At 44.1% G+C, this 18,700-nt stretch overlaps 2 protein-coding genes across 2 annotated transcripts; one reads left to right on the top strand and one right to left on the bottom strand.

Annotated features, from left to right (window-relative positions):
• Nucleotides 1-631: 631 nt before the first annotated feature.
• Nucleotides 632-4,057, bottom strand: sarm1 (sterile alpha and TIR motif containing 1; the record flags this gene model as incomplete). Its single annotated transcript, XM_080845404.1, has 8 exons — nt 632-746; nt 901-1,022; nt 1,152-1,341; nt 1,768-2,094; nt 2,208-2,299; nt 2,486-2,698; nt 2,866-3,484; nt 3,603-4,057. 8 exons carry the CDS (start codon nt 4,055-4,057, stop codon nt 632-634), a joined length of 2,133 nt encoding a protein of 710 aa, XP_080701530.1.
• A 5,196-nt stretch (nt 4,058-9,253) lies between these two features.
• vtna (vitronectin a) lies at nt 9,254-17,224 on the top strand (the record flags this gene model as incomplete). The annotated part of the gene is made up of 8 exons (XM_080844858.1): nt 9,254-9,314; nt 12,606-12,725; nt 12,857-13,420; nt 15,603-15,742; nt 15,855-16,011; nt 16,103-16,255; nt 16,467-17,006; nt 17,103-17,224. 8 exons carry the CDS (start codon nt 9,254-9,256, stop codon nt 17,222-17,224), a joined length of 1,857 nt encoding a protein of 618 aa, XP_080700984.1.
• Nucleotides 17,225-18,700: the final 1,476 nt, after the last annotated feature.

Below are 18,700 nucleotides of genomic sequence, written 5' to 3'. Positions count from 1 at the left end.
CTTTGCGTTCCAAACTGATATTATTCCTATATTCGCAAAGCAACTTCTAAACACCCATCACATTTCAACTCCAAGAAAGAGGATGGAATACAAAAGCATGCTGGCTACGGTCAAGGCACCTAAAATAAAATATCGTGTTCATACCCTGAGAGGTAGGCAGCACATCCTTCTCAGGTCACCCGAGGCAATATGAGTGACAAGGTATTCAAAGCGTTAATCTAAGAGACTGGACCCCTGAGCTCTTCATATGTCACCTGGCCTAGAGGCCAACTTTGAACTAGAAGGTTAGTAGGACTGAAAGGGGGTACTTCCAGGATTGAGAGTGAAACCCCTCCCCATTTTGGTTAGATCAAGTGTCTGGATTTGCCTAATAATACAACTTAGAGGCAAATAAGTTGAATGAGCTAATTAATTATTATGTACATAGGTAGGGTTAAAAACATGGGGGAGTTGCATTATCTGAAGCTGGCCTCTTCCATCTCTGCTAAAACTCATGTTGTTAGTTACATGCAGGAAGACAGAGAGGCGGATTCTAACCCAGGGTTCATGGAAGGGACAGGAGTGATGCCACAGAGGCCACAGACTGAATTCTGGTCCATGTGCATCAGGTCCTGGTGGGCCACTTTTGGACCTATTCCTGCTTTGGTAACTCTGGGTCCTTGGCTTTGTCCAGCTGGTCTTGGCTTGGGCTCCCAAGGAAGCGGAGGATCTTCTCTATGGTCGCCTCCTGATACTCATGGGACCATCTGTGCATTTGAAAACAGAGGGAGTTCTCATCTCATAGCTGGTTCACAAGTAACACAAGTTATCTTTCATGTATAAAATAATATAACAATAAAGCATATGGAATAAAATACATAGTTCTAAATGTAACATGGTTAATGTCCAAAGTTGACTTACTTGATTCCATTGAAGTTGAGGATGGAGCTCATATCATCTGGTAGTGTCTTGGGATCAGGCCACATAAAGTTATCTGTGACCGGAACAATGTTCTTCTTGCCATTGAGAGCTGTGACAATCTCCTGCACGGTTTAAGGCAGCCTTTTAGTCATTTTAGCAGATAACCAGATGTCACATGACGTAACAATAAGATGAAAATTGGACAATGAGATTTAAGAGTGCAATAAAAACCACCACAGTCCCCATCTGACCTTGTGCACCCAGTCCTTCATGGCCATATCGCTCATGCATTTGTCCAGGGCGTTGGCTGAGAGTACCAGTATAAAGTTGCGTGCTCGCTGCACACTCTGGATCAGCTTCTCCTCAAAGCGGCCAGCCTCCAGCTTCTCCACGTCGATGAACACACTGTAGCCACGGAGCTGGAGGTGCACCTTCAGCAGGCTACAGAGAGGGAGCCAGAAAGGGAGAGAAAGACGGAGAGAGGAGGACCAAACAGGAGGGGGGGGGAAGGAGGGAGTCTTGAATAACCAGAAATATTACATGATATAAAAAGCACTGATGAAAGCATCCTCTAAATAGGAAGTCTATACAGTATAACTTATTTCAGTGCATTCCATGACATTAAGTAACTAATTAATACAGCACCCATATATAGTGTGAAACCAAAGTGATCCCAGAACTTGCATAGGTGATGATGACAAAAAACATTAAAAGACATAGAACATCCTGTGATGAGGATTTAAAAGGGAAAAAATATGACATAAAACAGGACAAAATGTCAATAAAAAGACAAAAAGAAAGCAGCTCCAACTATGGCTATTGCCAACAAAACATTAAACCAGTTCCCCAGTATGGCTATCTCCTGACCTGGCCAGCTGGGAGCCAGTGGTGCGGCGGTAACTGATGAAGACGTCCGGCCCAGAAGGCTGTGCATCCGTCAGGCAGGCCTTGTTTGGGTAGCGCAGGGAAGCCAAGATTTTTGCCCGGTGCACACCGTTCTTTACGCTGCAGTCGGTCCTGAGCTGCTCGTCATTGATGTTCAGGATGTTTTTGCGGTCGACCCCTGACTGGACCAGGCCGTATGTGTACTGGCGAAAGCGTGGGTCCACGTCTGCCAGCCAGTCGGCCAGGTTGTTGGGATCACACGTGGAATAGTTGGCATACATCTTGAGGACACGGAGATCTCTCAGAAATCTGCGGTCACACAGACACAGCACATACAGATGTAACAGCTGTTGGACACGGTTCTGTACAAATTAACTAATTAAATGGGTTCACAGCACATTTGAGGGACTGCAGGTAAGCACCTCTTGCGAGTAAGCCCTGACGTCATGCCCAGATCATTGTGGAGGTCTTCGTCTGTGATGTTCAAGAGCAGGTCTCCATCCACCTGCAACTCCTGAAAAGGAACCATGACAATGATGAAAAAGCCATGGTAGCAAACCACATCACTGACCTCCCTGCTGATCAATAGCAACTATTTGATATCCCTTGTTTCAAACTTCACAAACCTTTGGACATGTCCAGCTAAACACAACATGAGAGACTGGCAGAACAGTAGAGAGGAGAATACATTCAGTCTCACCTGAAAGCGCTCTGAGTAAGAACTGAAGCCTATCTGCTGGAGCCATCTTTGCACCTCCCCGCTCTTCCAGTTTGGCACAGAGGAGAGCATGCGGCGTGGCACCTCCTCTCCCATCATGCCCAGAGCTCGCTTTGCCAGGGAGCAGGCAGTGGCATTACTGGAATACATGGCAATTCTCTTCAGGCTCTGCACTGCTCCAATCTCCTGGAAAATCTGGATGAAGATATACACCAGATGTGGTGTGTTTAGAACAGATCGTTGTTATTACTTCTTGGAACACTTTTTAACCCCAGTTTCAGAGGAAGAGGTGTTTTCAGTTTCAGCAGAAACACCATGTTACAATTCACTTGCCACAGTAGTTGACTAGAGCTGGAGCTCACCTTGGTGTTCCGCTGGCGTGATTTGATGCTGGTCTCCACGCACAGGTAGAAGGCGGCGATGCACTTCCCCTCCAGACGTGTTCCGTCCAGCAGGGGCAGCAGGTGCTGCAGGTCGGCGGCGGTGCGGCCCTGCATGCAGTCTGTGCTGTCGAGCAGGCTGCGGGCGAACTCGTCCGGGTCCAGCGAGGCGATGAAAGGCTCCACCAGTTCCAGCGTGCCGGACTTCACCACCTCCTTCTCGATCTCCTTGTTGTTGGCCAGCAAGGCCACGGCCAGGCAGGCGTAGAAGCGGATGAGCTCGTCCTCCTTGGAGAAGGCCAGGGGGAAGAGCCACTCGGCTGCCTGCTTCTCGATCATGAGCCGCTGGCACCGGTGACCTCCGTACATGGCGCAGTTGGCCAGCGCCACGGCACAGTGGCGCAGCACGGTGGGGTCTGTGCCACGGCACCAGAAGAGCAGGGCATCCAGAGCCCCGTTGGAGATGAGCTGGGCAGATGTCTCCTCCGTGTGCTTGAACATGTGCTCCAGGATGCCAGACACGCTGCGGGCCAGCTGGGCATCCTCCTGAGACCGGGTCAGATTCAGGATCACGCCTAGACCCATGCGTGTCACGTAGTCTCTGCACAATGTGGAAATGTCATACTTTGATTAGGTCTACGCTTTTCTAACAAGCTATCACTTATACATTTGACGGGTCATGGGGATAATGTCACCAGATGATTACACAAACATCCTACCTGTTTTCGGCCACTAGAATCTGCTCCAGTAATTTGGCCGACTCATAGGTGATTTCTACTGCAGGTGTCTGGAGATGCTGCAAGAGCACCTCCAAACCACCATCCAGTCGTATTCTGTTGCATATCTCCTCAGCGACTTGGCGTCCAAGTGCAGGTAAAACCCAGGCTTCCTCTACCAGCTGATAAATCTCAGCGATTGCCTGACGGGTCTTCTCCAAATCGGAGGTGTCCTTGGCTGATTTTAACGTTAGGACTGCTGATCGCAGTGCTGGCAGAGAAACATCTAGCATTGACTGGACGTCAGCGCTGATACCCGGTGAGACAGCCCTGATGTCAGGGCTTGATTTCCGGGTTTGAAAGCGACTGACATATTCAGGGACCGTGAGTCTCTCGGAACTGAACATTGAAAAATATTGGCAGAGCTTGCTGATGTACACGAGGAGAGATAAGAGCATCTAATGGGCTAACTGTTACCACTAGATAATCGTGTCACACCCCTTTGACACAGAAATCAACGATGATATGGACTAATATAACGCATTCAAAATGAATTACTTGGGAAAAGAATGCATTACATAGCCGCAATATAAATGAAGAGATTTTGCCTGGTTCTGATGCCTGCTATACGGGAATTTGAATAATCATCACAAGGAAACGTTTGTTAGGAATCGCAGGCCCATCATCCACCTGATACCAACCTTGCTGGTGTTTACCTCTTAATTTTGTCCACGACGTCCCTTTAACCAATAGAGTCAATACGTTACCAAATAGCACTGATTAAGATCCAACCCACAATAATAGCCTGTCAGAAAGCTGTCCAAACGCCCCCGCCGTTCCTCACAATTCTGAATATGATTTTCAATTATGTCTTCGGAAGAATAGAAAACAAACAGCTGACTATGACTCTCTCTTGCTAGCACTAGCTCACACAAACAAAGAAAGCTTCTTATCCCTCAGTCTTGGCCAGTGTCTGTTATTTCTAGACGCCAAAGACGCGAGTTGGCACCCCTTGATATCGTTTTTCAGTATTTAACTAAATATAGACACATTTCTCATCGTTCTCCACACCGAGCATCTCTGAGCATCCTCCCCGCTAGGGCCGCCTTCCAGTGATACTTTGGCCCTGATAAAGAAATCTCCCTCAGCAACAGAACAGCTGAGCGTCTCTACATCCCCATACCACGTTGTTGCCCCCAGCGGATGGTTAAAAAGTTGCAGCCCAGTAAATAGCGAGCGTGTTAACAGCGCTCAACGTGGAAAAGTGTCCAGGGCTTTATCCGGTCAAGGAGTGGGGCAATAGTTAGCCATTTGTAATTTCAACAATACTTTGTATTTGCTCTGAAATCAGAGATCATATAGTGACTGTACAAAGCAGGACATCCCTGAGAGCCCTTCCAAGCACAACTATGTCTGCCCGAGAGGCTTATGACCGTATAGGCTACATTCCTACAATTATGCAAGGTATTTGTTTGTAAAAACTGTTGACAGTTGTTCAACTACACTACGGGTAAGAAAAGTGGGGGATGATCGGTTTATTTTTTTTATTTCCAATGGTTCATACTTTCTTCTGATGTGTGATTCACTAGTAAAATATCTCAGTGAAATGCTGCATTTGGCCCCAAAAAGGATATCCTGACATTCCAATACAGTGGCACATCAAAAGAGCTTTACATATTTAGTATAAAGTTCAGTTTGTTGTCTAACACGTAGCTATGACAATATAGTACATCATGATATTTGTATCGTACTAAGTTCATTTTCTTCAGTAATAAGTAGGATGCCCACACCAGATGTTATCTAAAGCACTACTACTGCATAAATGCAGAAAGTATGTCATCTGAAAAAGGTGTGTGCCCTTTTAGGAGGGGTTTGTGGATAGCACAACCACTTCATGAAATGCATGTGACCATTGAGTTGTACAGTTTATGACTCAAGGTTGACCAATGTTTTTCTGCATTTATATCCATCACAGACATCAATATGGAGAAAACACCCAATATACAGTGGATAAGGCTATTGATGTCTCTTTTCTGTTGTCTTCATTTGCACATTTGGCATTGAGGAAATCCAAAAATAAGGTAATTAGTAATTGTATCAGGATACATTTTTAAAGTAATCCTCCCAACCCTATATGTTATGCCTTGTGGTACTTGCTGCAGGCTATTGGTGGCCATGGAGTGTCCAGAAGGATGAAGAAAAGATCTATGGCACTATCAGTCACTGATTGATATGTAGGTCATCAGTATCGTAACCTACCTAAGGATTGCAAGGGCTTACAGCTCACCCATAATGACCTGTTTGATTTGACTTAGAAAACATTGACCATGATGACATTTTAGAGATAATAAGTCAAATAAGTTAATTAGTCAAGGTTTGCACAAGTCAAACTGCACACTGAAATGTGTGAGTAAAACATAGCATATAGCTAATAGAAAAATACAAATGGGGGGGGGGGGGGGGGTGTTATGCCAGAAGGGGAGGTAAAACAATCATAGTTGAAAGCACATGTCTTAGGATAAGCATGCTAGTGTACAAATGGTAAATATACACTATAAATACAAACATAATATGGTATATACATGAGCATACAAAACTGATAGAGGCTAGGGTGGGGAGAGAGCATTTATTGTGTTGTAGAACAGCTTAGTGGGTGTGCTCGTAAGGTTACTATTACAAGCGTGAGTAGAGTATTGGAACAGAAATCTATGTTGATGGTGGCAATTATTTACATTCCAGCTAAATGCTAGTACAGAGTATGGGTTGGAATAAGTGCATGACAGCGTAGTGGAGGACTACAGCAGCATCCCACAGCTAACATACGTGAAGGCTGATTTAAGGCCGATTTAAGGCGGCTGCTTGGTTCAGCGTTGGGGTTAATTGTTGCGCAAAATTTACTCAGTGCAGTTCATGCTCCCAAAGGTTGCGCGTGTTGTCAAGAGCCTGCCATTTGTTTGGCAGATAGAAAGCTGTTTCCCTAACAGAAAGTCTGAAGCTTGAAGTTCTTTTCAAACCTTTGCTTGGGTAGCACTGTTAAACTGAGCAGACTACATTTTAGTAATCTCATCACGTAACATTCGTTTTCTAAAAACAATCACATAGTATTGCATGTTTCACTGTGGTAGAAAATACGTTAGCTTAATGCTGACGTATATGGGGAATCCTATAGAGACCGCGCTATGTATTAGCATCAAGCAATTCACGTTAATGTTTTTGTATGAGCCTGACATTTGCTCTGCAGATAGATAACAGGTTCCCTAACAGAAAGTCTGAAACTTGAAGTTCTTTACTTGGGAAGCACTGTACAACTGAGTAGACATGCATAATATTTTAGTAACCTCATCTCGTAACATTCGTTGATAGAATGCAGGGCTGCGAGGCTCGCGTAAAGGCGGCTGCTTGGTTCAGCGTTGGGGGTTAACGGTTGCGCAAAATTTACTCAGTGCAGTTCATGCTCCCAAAGGTTGCGCGTGTTGTCATGAGCCTGCCATTTGCTTGGCAGATAGAAAGCTGTTTCCCTAACAGAAAGTCTGAAGCTTGAAGTTCTTTTCAAACCTTTGCTTGGGTAGCACTGTTAAACTGAGCAGACATGCAGACTACATTTGAGTAATCTCATCACGTAACATTCGTTTTCTAAAAACAATCACATAGTATTGCATGTTTTACTGTGGTAGAAAATATGTTAGCTTAATGCTAACGTAGATGGAAAATCCTATAGACACCGCGCTAGGTATTAGCATCAAGTAATTCACGTTAGTGTTTTTTGTATGAGCCTGACATTTGCTCTGCAGATAGATAACAGGTTCCCTAACAGAAAGTCTGAAGCTTGAAGTTCTTTTCAAACCTTTACTTGGGAAGCACTGTAAAACTGAGTAGACATGCAGAATATTTTAGTAACCTCATCTCGTAACATTCGTTGATAGAATGCAGGCTGCGAGGCTCGCGTAAGACCTTGCGTAAAAATTGACGCTAGTCTAGAAAAAGGGGCCGACGCACGCAAGACGTGAAAAGTCGCGCAAGGGGCTTGCGCGGCCTCTTGCGCTTGCGCTTACGTCACCGAGCATAAATCAGCCTTTATGCTCAGTGACGTAAGCGTAAGCACAAGAGGCCGCGCAAGCCCCTTGCGCGACCCTTGCGCAACTTTTTAACCTAGCAATTCATGCTCCCTTTAGAAGCATGCAAGGGCCTTAAGAGATAAAGGAGTCCTCGAAGTCCAAAATGAGAATCAAGTTTAATCCAAAAAATGCGCAGTAGCAAAGTACAAATACTTCGGTCAAAATGAATCCCGTAACATTGTAAAACACCACAATATAAATAACCAATTCATGAATATGTAGTAACTCGTAGAGAAAGGGGGTGGTTTGTTTGGCCCTCTGTATAATAATTAGATCTGTTGCTCTCTTGCATAATAAAGAAGTTCTAGAAACTTCTCTTCGTGTGAATAAGGTTCTGGCGACCGTTTGTCTGTTTGAAGAATCAGAGTCTACTTCTAACAAAAGACCTGCTAATTACGTTTTGATGTCTGCGCGATCCAGATGGTTTTCAGACGGGTTCTCCTCCGGTAGGCTATTCATTCTATAATTGATGGCCGTCGCTGAGGTTTAAAGCAGCGCCAGGAAGGAGACCTCTCTAGTTAGCATAACTGAGATGGGATTATATCATTGATATCAAGGAAGTCAGGAAGGATTGTATCAATTTCCCACAATAGTCTACACTAGGATGGGAAGAAAGAGACAAAATCAGTGGGTAGAGTACGGCTGCCATATAGGCTAGGCACCCAGTGCAACTTTTGAGGCTAAAAAGTAAACATTCAATTTCTAGTCTTTTTTACACGTAGTAACTTTCAATAACTCCATACCATTAGGCTACATATCGACATTCAAGGAGCAAAGATGAGACGTCGTTGTGTGGTGAGAACTGATAGAAAATCGTAAACAACAACAATCGCCGCCATTTCCCCCCAAAATCTTTATTTATTGGTGCGACCAATAAATAAAGCAGGATTCCAGTCAATGGAAAAATGGCCTCTCCCCACCGGCAATTGTTGTTGTTTACGATTTTCTATCAGTTCTCACCACACAACGACGTCTCATCTTTGCTCCTTGAATGTCGATATGTAATGGTATGGAGTTATTGAAACTTACTACGTGTAAAAAAGACTAGAAATTGAATGTTTATTTTTCGAGTCTCAAGCCTATAAAGTTGCACTGGGTGCCTTTAATGGATATGGTGATGAGGAATATGGATATGGATATGGTTATGAGGCAACACACGCTGGGTGCTGTGCCCAGGATCCATAAAGGCTGTTGCCCAGTTTTATTGATATTGGAAATTTTATATGTGTTAAATTGTGATGAGATTAAATGCCCCATTTTGTTACTGGAGAATTTGCTGATTATATTCTTACCATTTATTTTATTCTATCTTCACTCTGTCCTCATTTGTAGTTTTTCCCTCTAATACACACCAGTATGTGTATGTTTGCAAGTGAGTGTGTGTGTGTGAGTTTAAAGTTTGCTATTGCATCATATGTGGAAAACAAGCTAAAGTAAACAGCTAGAGGGTGACTGCACTGGACCCCATTGACCAGCCATGTCCAGCATAGATCACAGCAGATCCTGCAGCATTAGCATTTGGACAGGCAGGCTCTCGCCATGAGGTCAGGTCTTATTCTACTGGCACTGGCGGTGCTTTCTGCTACATGCCACTCACAAGGTACGTTACCATGCTTTTAAACCTAATCACCTTAAAGCAGCATAACGAATCAATTACTAATCGCAAACGAGATGCTAGCGGCTAAAACTAGCTAAATCTCTTCAAATGTGCTGATTTTAACACTATGACAAACTAGTTAGTCAACAACTGTCCTAACACAGTCAAACATCAAGCAAGTGCAACACAAGACAAAGTAAAACGGCAAAGCTACTTACTAGTTCGGCAGACAGTAAAAACCGGGCTTTAGGCAAACCTTCATAACACAGTCATTTGCCTACGGACCCTCGTATGGCACGGAGGCCATTCTCCATATTAAAAGTCATTGTCGCGGAGTTTTTTTTTTTTTTTTCCGTTTGCCGATTTTCTGTCAACGATTCCCAGGACACTGAAACACCGGGGTGCACGAAATTAGGTGGGCATGTAGCCCCACTAGATTAGCGTGGAACCATTGCACCCCCGTCGGACTGGACCCCTTTTAAAGTGGGTGGGGCGATTCAGTTTTCTGTGAATAAGTCGAAAACCGTAGGGCTTAGGAAAACCACATTTATTTGTATGTTGGTCTTAAGAGGCCACGTCAACCATTCCACTACCACTTATTTCATGTATAGCGCCACCTAGTTACAAAAGCAAAAATGGAGTGTTGTAAAAATGTTAATTGTAAGTTGACAAGGTCAGAACTGCACGAAATCGGAGGTGTGGGATCATTATGACACCTTCTGATTGCATGTTAAGTTTCATGGAATTCCGTTTACGGGGGGGCATGCAATAAATTGATTTATATGGTTATACACCAACTGGCCTGTAGGTGGCGCGACACAGTTTTCTTCGAATATCCCGAGAATCGTAGGGCCTAGGAAGGCCAAATTGTTCTTGTATGTTAAGGGGCCATGTCAACCCATACCATAACCAGTCATTACATGTATAGCGCCACCTAGTTAAAAATTAAAAAGCAAAAATGAGGTGTTTTAATATTATATATGTCAAAGTGTTTGAAAAATTACCAAATTTGCCAGGGACATCAAGCCTGTAACCGTCCATCTTCGGTAGAGTTTTTGTCCATGGATGGAGCTAAATGTCTCTGTAGCGCCCCCTAGAACATTGCAAAAACCCCTGCGCATTGGGGTTATTTTGGCGTAGCTTGACGGAATTCGTTACACGTCTTCATCATGCTTGGACGCACCAAAAAGTCTCAGATTTAATCGTAACGCCTTGAAATGTGGTCAGGTTACTCTTCAGCCATGGGCGACTAAAAGTTATATAATATTTTCTCATTAGTCGGAAGGTGTGGGCGTTAGTACAAAACACAAAGTCTCTTATAAGTCTTGCGTACATTGTTTGATCCAGAGAAAATGTCTTAGTGTGGTTGCTGGATCCGGCCCGAACGCGTACATATGCCTGACTGATATCACCTATAGCGCCACCTGTTGGTGGTTGGAAACTTCACTTTGTTTCCACACCTCACATGTGATTGAACTCCTACAGATTTAATGGTAATGCCTTCAAACGTGGTCAGGTTACTCTTCAGCAATGGGGAATTCAAAGTTATGAGAATCTTTTACAAAGTTTGAAGGGTGTGGGCGTGGCAGACCCTCAAACTATGCACTCTTTACAACTCCAGTCACTTATAACTAGTGCTGTCAGTTTAACGCGTTATTAACTGCGTTAACGCAAGCCCATTTTAACACTGTACATTTTTTTATCGCGCGATTAACGCGTTGTAAAAAAATATATATCTATTTTTTTTGATTAACGTTCTTTTTGCTCTCCCAAACTGTGTAGTAGGCTAACGTTACGTTTGAGTGAATGGTGAGCGCGATACGGCGAAATGGATGATAAAAAGCTTCTGAATAGAAAGTTTACCTTTAAAAGTTGTGTTGTCCAAAAAAAGCGAGCTTCACTGTTGTCTGAAAATGTCAACAGGCAGCTGGCTGAAAGCACAGAAGTAGTAGGCTTACCTTTTATTGGTAACCTATCTGTTACGGTTCATTGTTTTTTAAATAAGAGGCCTGACTTCTATGTTCACAGGAAACTTGAAAAAAAGAAAATGTTAAGCCATGGTTTAACTGCACTATTGGATGAGTCCTTGTTTATCTGAAATGTGCACTTTCTAATTTTATTTTGTACCTCCCGGTTTGGCAATGTTGTTTTTCAATAAAATAAACCATTGCATAAAGCAAGCCAATCCACTTTTCCATGTTGAAAAAGCATAAAAATCAAAAAATGATTGAAGGGACATTTAAAATAGATAAAAATTTGCGATTAATAAATTTGCAATTAATCACGATTCATTTTGAGTTAACTATAAAAAAAATGCGATTAATCGTGATTAAATATTTTAATCGTTTGACAGCACTACTTATAACTAATGCATATATTGTCGAAAGTGGTGGATCATTATGAGACCCTCTGAATGCATGCCAAGTTTCGTGCAATTCCGTCTATGGGGGGCTATAAAATAATGTTTTCTTTATGTGACTGTACACCAACTGGCCTTTCTTCGAATATCCTGAGAACTGTAGGGCTTAGGAGGGCCACATGTTTTTTGTATGTTTGTCTTAAGGGGCCATGTCAGCCCATACCATAACCACTCATTTTATGTATAGCGCCACCTAGTTAAAAATGAAAAAGCAAACATGAGGTGATGTAATTGCAGGTATCTCTGGCTGACATGGTCAAAACTGCACCATATTGCATGGTCAAAACTGCAACAGATACACACACATACACAGTAGACATTCGTATGCACACATACACACACAATAGACATATGTACGCATGCATGCACATGTACATACACAGGTGCACACACAGGCACATGCATATACACACAGACACAGACACATAAACACACACACGCACTCCCTCACGTACATGCATCCACACACAAGCACACCTACATGCATGCTTGGAACACTTGACGCTCACCTATGCAGAACCTATAGTTTTGCTGATCTGACATAAAAAAAAACAAAGACATATATATGTCTAAAACCATTGACATATTTCGGTCTATGTCTAAAACCACAGCGAAAGAAACAATTGTTAGGCAAGCAGTACCTCTCCCTCACTGGCGGGAGCATCAGGTTCTCACGCCACTCTTCTTCTACACTTGTATCTCCCACCGCCGGTTGGGTATGTCCTTGTTTTAACACCACTCTTCTTCGGAGTCAGTGCAAATATATGTTCATTGTGAAAATCATCAAAAGAGCATGATGGTCCCGGGAAGATTATTATGAGGTTGAGGTTGATTTGAACTGCTGTTTGTCTTTGTGCAATGTCCTTGTGCATCAGAGTCATGTGTGAACCGCTGTGAGTATGGCTTTGATGCTCAGAAGACTTGCCAGTGTGACTCCATGTGCAGATACTACAAGAGCTGCTGTTCAGATTACGAGACCGCCTGTCGTATGCACAGTAAGATCTGAGTTTTGTCAATGATTTACCCAAAATAAATGCAACTAAACATGGATAATGCAAATATTATTGTGCAAGAATACAAAGAATATAATATCAAAAATATAATATCTCACTTCCTTTTTTTCTAGTCCGTGGAGACACATTTGTGCTTGCTGAGGATGACGATGAACAGACTAACACCTCCGAGAACACAGGAAGAGCCCGATCACGAGAGAGGCACCCAGCCCCCTTCAGCACTCCCATGGCTGCCACAGAAGCTGGAACCGGAGCAGTCATTACAGCAGTCATGGACACCACGCCACACCCCACACATGACTCCCCTGAGAGCCAAGAAAATATTCTTGGCACCGTTGTTCCTCCAACTCCCACCGATGTTCCAAATATCAATACTGTAGCTGGGCCAAGAACCACCGATGTGCCAAATAACAATCCTAAAGCTGCAGCAAATATCACTGAGGCTCCAAGTGTCACTGACACGGTGCCAGGTACCACTTACATGTTTAACAGCAATGATCATGACGGAACCAGTCCCTCTCCTGCTGCAAACACAGAGATCCCAACTACTAAGCCAGAAACTCCAACTCCTGAGCCAAAGCCAACACATGCGCTGGATCCGGATGCGAATGCTTGTAGCGGCAGATCCTTTGATGCCTTCTTGCAGCTTAAGAATGGCACAATCTTTGCATTCAGAGGTGAGTTTGAATTAATGTTGTCAAATCAGAGATACCCAAGGGAAAACTGTGATGCTCGACTCAGTTTCAACCTTTGAACTTGCAATGTTTTAAATACCCTAATAGCTATGGACACATAGGGCCCTATCTTGCACCCAGCGCAATTGACATTGTCACCGACGCATGTATCATTCCTATCTTGCACCCGACGCACAGCGTGATTTTCCCTCCAGAGGCGCGCGTCGAAATGAACTTGCGCCGACATGGGCGGGGCGGAACAGAGAAGGCGTTTCTCGGGCGCAAGTCTTCCTTTGTGGTATCTTGCAGTTTCAAAACGAAAGTGCGCCGTTGACCAGAAAAAAGCTGGTCTAAGGTCACAGGCGCATTGTGTAGAGTCTGTGGCGGGTATTCAGACGCTATTTTAAGGACGTGTGCTTGGCTGCACAGTAGGCTACACTTTACTTCTCCCGTCTACACGAGAGATTTACACCAATTTTTTGGCAAGCCATACATAATTACAAGGACAATAAAGTATTTACCACATGAGGAAATCATTGTGATATCCATATCCAAGATATTTTAAAAATAGGCATATATACATCTAGCGTACACATTGACCCAAATGATTCAGGTTAATTGTAATGGTGGGTCTGATGTCTGCCATCTCCTGGCAGATGAGCTGGGGACAGACGCACACTGTCCCTATCACAGTGTGCGGCGAGATAAGGAGAAAAGGGAGGGAGAGGGAGAGATCTGAAGAGAGCAGAGCCTGATCAGTTGCTGGCCGCCCGCGCACACATTCACACTCACTCACTCACTCACTCACTCACTCACTCACTCACTCACTCACTCACTCACTCACTCACTCACTCACTCACTCACTCACTCACTCACTCTCTCTCTCTCTCTCTCTCTCTCTCTCTCTCTCTCTCTCTCTCTCACTCTCTCTCTCTCTCTCTCTCTCTCTCTCTCTCTCTCTCTCTCTCTCTCTCTCTCTCTCTCTCTCTCTCTCTCTCTCTCTCTGGCAGATGAGCTGGGGACAGACGCAGATTACAGTCTGCAATAAGTTCGGCTATACATGCAATTACGTCAGGTCTAGTCCGACATGCTGGGGAATTCATAACATTTCCCGTAACACCCGACAGCCAAGAGATTGCTAAGCAGGCGTTCTGGGAGAAGTATGGGTTCCCTGGCGTCCTTGGCGCTATAGACTGCACCCATATACCCATATACCCAGTGTTTTACACAACATTGCCATGAATCATGGATGTGTCAATGACATAAATGAGGATAGATTAGAGGACTTTAGAAGACGTGAGGTTGAACTGCATGTGCCGATGGGTGCAATATTATTACCATGCATACATAACCTAGTGATTCAGTGAGGGTGAACCCAAAACATCGGAAAGTATGTTTTTGTGACTTTTATTTCAAATATGTTGCCACCAAAAAACGAATGCTAGTAACTGAAAAAATACAAACGAGAAATGAAAGGTAGAAACATTTCTCCAAACAAGCATGGGAAAATATTGCCGTGATTGTTTCTGGTAACACACGTTCTGGTGGCCTCACGGTCTTCCTCCAGGTAATTCCGCCATTATAATAACAAGCCGCTATGGAATATTTGCTCCTCGCTCTTAAAGGGAATGTGAGATGACGCTCTGATTGGTTTATTACATATTACGCCCAAACCACACCTATGGCTGATTAACCTCCTTTGGACCAACCCATTTGACATTTGCGCTGGGCGCAAGTGTGATTTTTCCGCCGTAATAATAGCAATTGCGCCATAGAGCCGCCCACACAGCTACTTGCGTTTGGCGCTGTCCTACTTGCGTTTCTGATCGTTAAAATAGGGCCCATAGTGCGTCATCTAGGCCAGGGGTTTTCAACTTGTTTTGTCCCAGGGACCACCATTCTGATTAGAAAGTGGGCGACAGTGGTTCAGGAGGTATAGAAGTTGTTTAGTAATCAGAAGGTTGCTAAGTAATTTGCGGCCCACTGTTTGAAACCGCTGTAAGACCGCAGCCCCCCGGTTGAAAACCCCTGATCTAGGCTAACACAGTTACCAGATCCTGATAACCCTTGTTCTCATTTTGGGAGCTAACATGGGAAGGGTACACAGACAGTCGCAGTCCTGTTAAACCCCCGGTTAAATACACCTTCAGAGTGTGTAATGTTCCATACGGGTCTGTGTCCCCAGGGGAGTACTTCTTTGGGCTGGATGACAAATCACTGCTGCCAGGCTACCCCAGACTCATCAAGGACGTGTGGGGAATATCTGGACCCATAGATGCTGCCTTCACCCGCATCAACTGCCAGGGCAAAACCTACATCTTCAAGGCATCAAATTGATTGTCATGCATTTTAATCCATGTCATAATCCATGCAAAATGTATAAATCAGATCAGATAAATCTAATGCAGTTATGTAACCGTTTTTCTTTCCATTTAAGGGAAATAAATACTGGCGGTTTGAAGATGAGGTGTTGGATGATGACTACCCGCGAGACCTCACTGTAGGGTTTGAGAAGATACCTGATGATATAGACGCTGCCTTTTCTACCCCTGCACATGGCCACCATGGCAAAGAGAAAGTCTACTTTTTCAAAGGTGCCGGAGACTTCTAGAAACCAAAAGCACTGATGCATAAGGTCAAGTGTTTCAACCTGTTTTAAAACTTCTCAATTGTCTCCTTTTACAGGCGATCAATATTACCAGTATGAGTTCAAACATCAGCCAACTCACGAGGAATGCATACAGATGTCCTTAAGATCTCCCTCCGTGCCTTTCCTTCAGTACACCAACATGTACTATGACAGCTGGGATGAGCTTTACAGCACCCTCTTTGAAGGATGTAAGTCAATTAAAATGCTTTTTCAAACATTTCATTTGATCTATTTATCACCTTCATTTAGCTTAAACTGTCACATGAATTGACATGAAGGAATTGACATGCTTTGACACACCACACTCCATAACTCCACAAAAAGGGCTCTGGTTTAAATCTCTAAAGGGCTCTGGTTTAAATCAAAAACAGCTCTGGTTGAAATGTCTTGCTGTTTCAGTCCCAGGGCACCACCATGGGCCCCACTTCATTAACAAGGACTGGAAAGGGCTCAAAGCCCCGATCGATGGCGTGATGGCGGGGAGGCTCTATATCGCCCCACGACCCCCAGGAAGGCAGTACCCCAACAGGAACAACAACCAGCAGCAGTGGGGGCAGGACTGGGACCAGCAGTGGGTGCCCCGTCGCAGGCAGAACCGCTCCCCGCAGTGGCAGCCCATGGCCCAGTGGGGGGTGAACATCGGGAGGGAGTTCGCCGAGCGAGGGATGAACATCGGGAGGGAATTCGCTGAGCGAGGGATGAACATCGGGAGGGAGTCCATGGGGAGGGGCCGCGATGACCGCTTGCGAGACATGGAGGACCGTCGGCGAGACGAAGCGGATCGTCGACGAGACGAAGAGGAACGTCTGAGGGACAGGTGGAGAGACGACCACAGGAGACGATATGACTATGATTACAGACACGACCCTCGGGACGACTACTTCTTCGACATGCTGCGGAAGAGTCAGCCGGTACAAAGTGTGTACTTCTTCAAAGGAGGTATGAAGTCCCGTGAGATGCAATCACAAAATATTAGAAGTACTACTTTTTGAATGACTGTAGGTTCAAACCTCTTTCTTTTCATTTCTCATTCAGATAAGTACTACAGAGTGGATCTGCAGTCTAAAAGAGTGGACCCAGCAAGTCCTCCATACCCAAGGTCTATTGCCAAATATTGGCTTGGGTGTAAGGAGAAACCTGGTGCAGAGAAGAAGTGAGCTCGAAGAGGGAAGATTACCACACATCAAAGACTACACTGACAAATAAAGTGTTCGAATGTACCCTTCTTTAAGAGCTCAAGCCAGTATTTATCCTTGATATAATGTGGGGCAGAATACAGCTAGTGTTTTAATTAGTTATGAACCAGTGGGTGTCAGATATGGTGATCAGATGGATCTTAGTGATTATTAGTTTGTTCTGTCTAAAATATTGGGATTTCTGTAACAGTCTGTTGGGCTTCCAGTGGTGGATTCCCACTGCAGCTGGAAACCAATGTCTCTGACCTACTTCACAATACTCTTGAGCAAAGTTCATTTTCTGGCAGTATGCTCTTACAGCAAATGCGTTCATGTTTGTCCATTGAACAGGTTTAAATATATATGCCAAAATGTGTTGAAATGCATGCCAAAACTGAAACAAAACCTCAGTAGGCAATCACAAATCATTCTGTCAGTGTACTCATAGCTGCTGGGTGCAACCCTGACAACCACAGGCAGATGCAAGGTACGCATGATCTTATGAAAGCCAACACGGTACATGGTGATTGATTTATAGAGCAGTGCCTTAAAGGCCAATTTATACTTCGGTAGACGACACTAGGCTTTAATCTCTCTCTCTGGTAACCCTCTGATATTGGCATGACGCAAGTCAGAGATGAGCACGCTTGTCCTCGTGCACCTCCTCGTGCACCCTGGAAACGTGTACAAATGACATTAGATTTGCATATAACAGAAACGTGCATAAGTGTGTGGGGTGTTCCAGCATGCACAGTGTGTGAGGTGTTTCAGAAAAAGCTCAAGTGAGGTAGTGTGTGAGAGAGAATGCCAGTGCTTGCCCTAAATTTGTCACAACACCTCTGATTTCTCTGTTAATACTGTACGAGTACAATGGAGTCCACTGACATGGAACCGAACGTACCGTAGAACAGCCTTTCTGAACTGATGGGTCACGGAATCATTCTGACTGTCACGGAATCATTCTGACTGAGTCAGAGTGTGTTTGTTACTTCAGAACTTGAATGACTTTTGTAGAAGCTACACGTACTAGGAGTGGAAGAAATAACTGTATATCCTGTCTGACAACATGAGATTCATGGTAAAACAGCTGGGACCACCAAATGTTGGTCAGCATAATCTCCAAAAATGGGTATTTTATCATGGTAACAAAGGAAAGGTCCCCACACTGGTATTGCTCAGACACCTGGAAGCAAACTGGAGTGTGAGTGACTGCAACCAATTATAGTATGGGAATTCGAGTAGGCCATTGAGAACCATCTCAGACAGCATTTTCCCTAAAAATTGACTAACCATCCATCCTGCGATTTCTAAAAAAATTTGAGGAGGGAATTGGTGAATAATCTACTTATCTTCTGTTTCAGGAAATCCACACATTTAAATCGTCCTTAAAAGGAGGTTAAATGTAATGTATCAACTTCTTGTCTTTGTTTCGTAATAAGCAGGAGGTGTCTGGCTGTG

The sequence above is a fragment of the Sprattus sprattus genome, assembly GCF_963457725.1.
Source record: "Sprattus sprattus genome assembly, chromosome: 9".
In the NCBI taxonomy this organism is placed as follows: Eukaryota; Metazoa; Chordata; class Actinopteri; order Clupeiformes; family Clupeidae; genus Sprattus; species Sprattus sprattus.
Note: the sequence above shows the minus strand (reverse complement) of the source record. Positions and strands in the feature narration are given on the sequence as shown.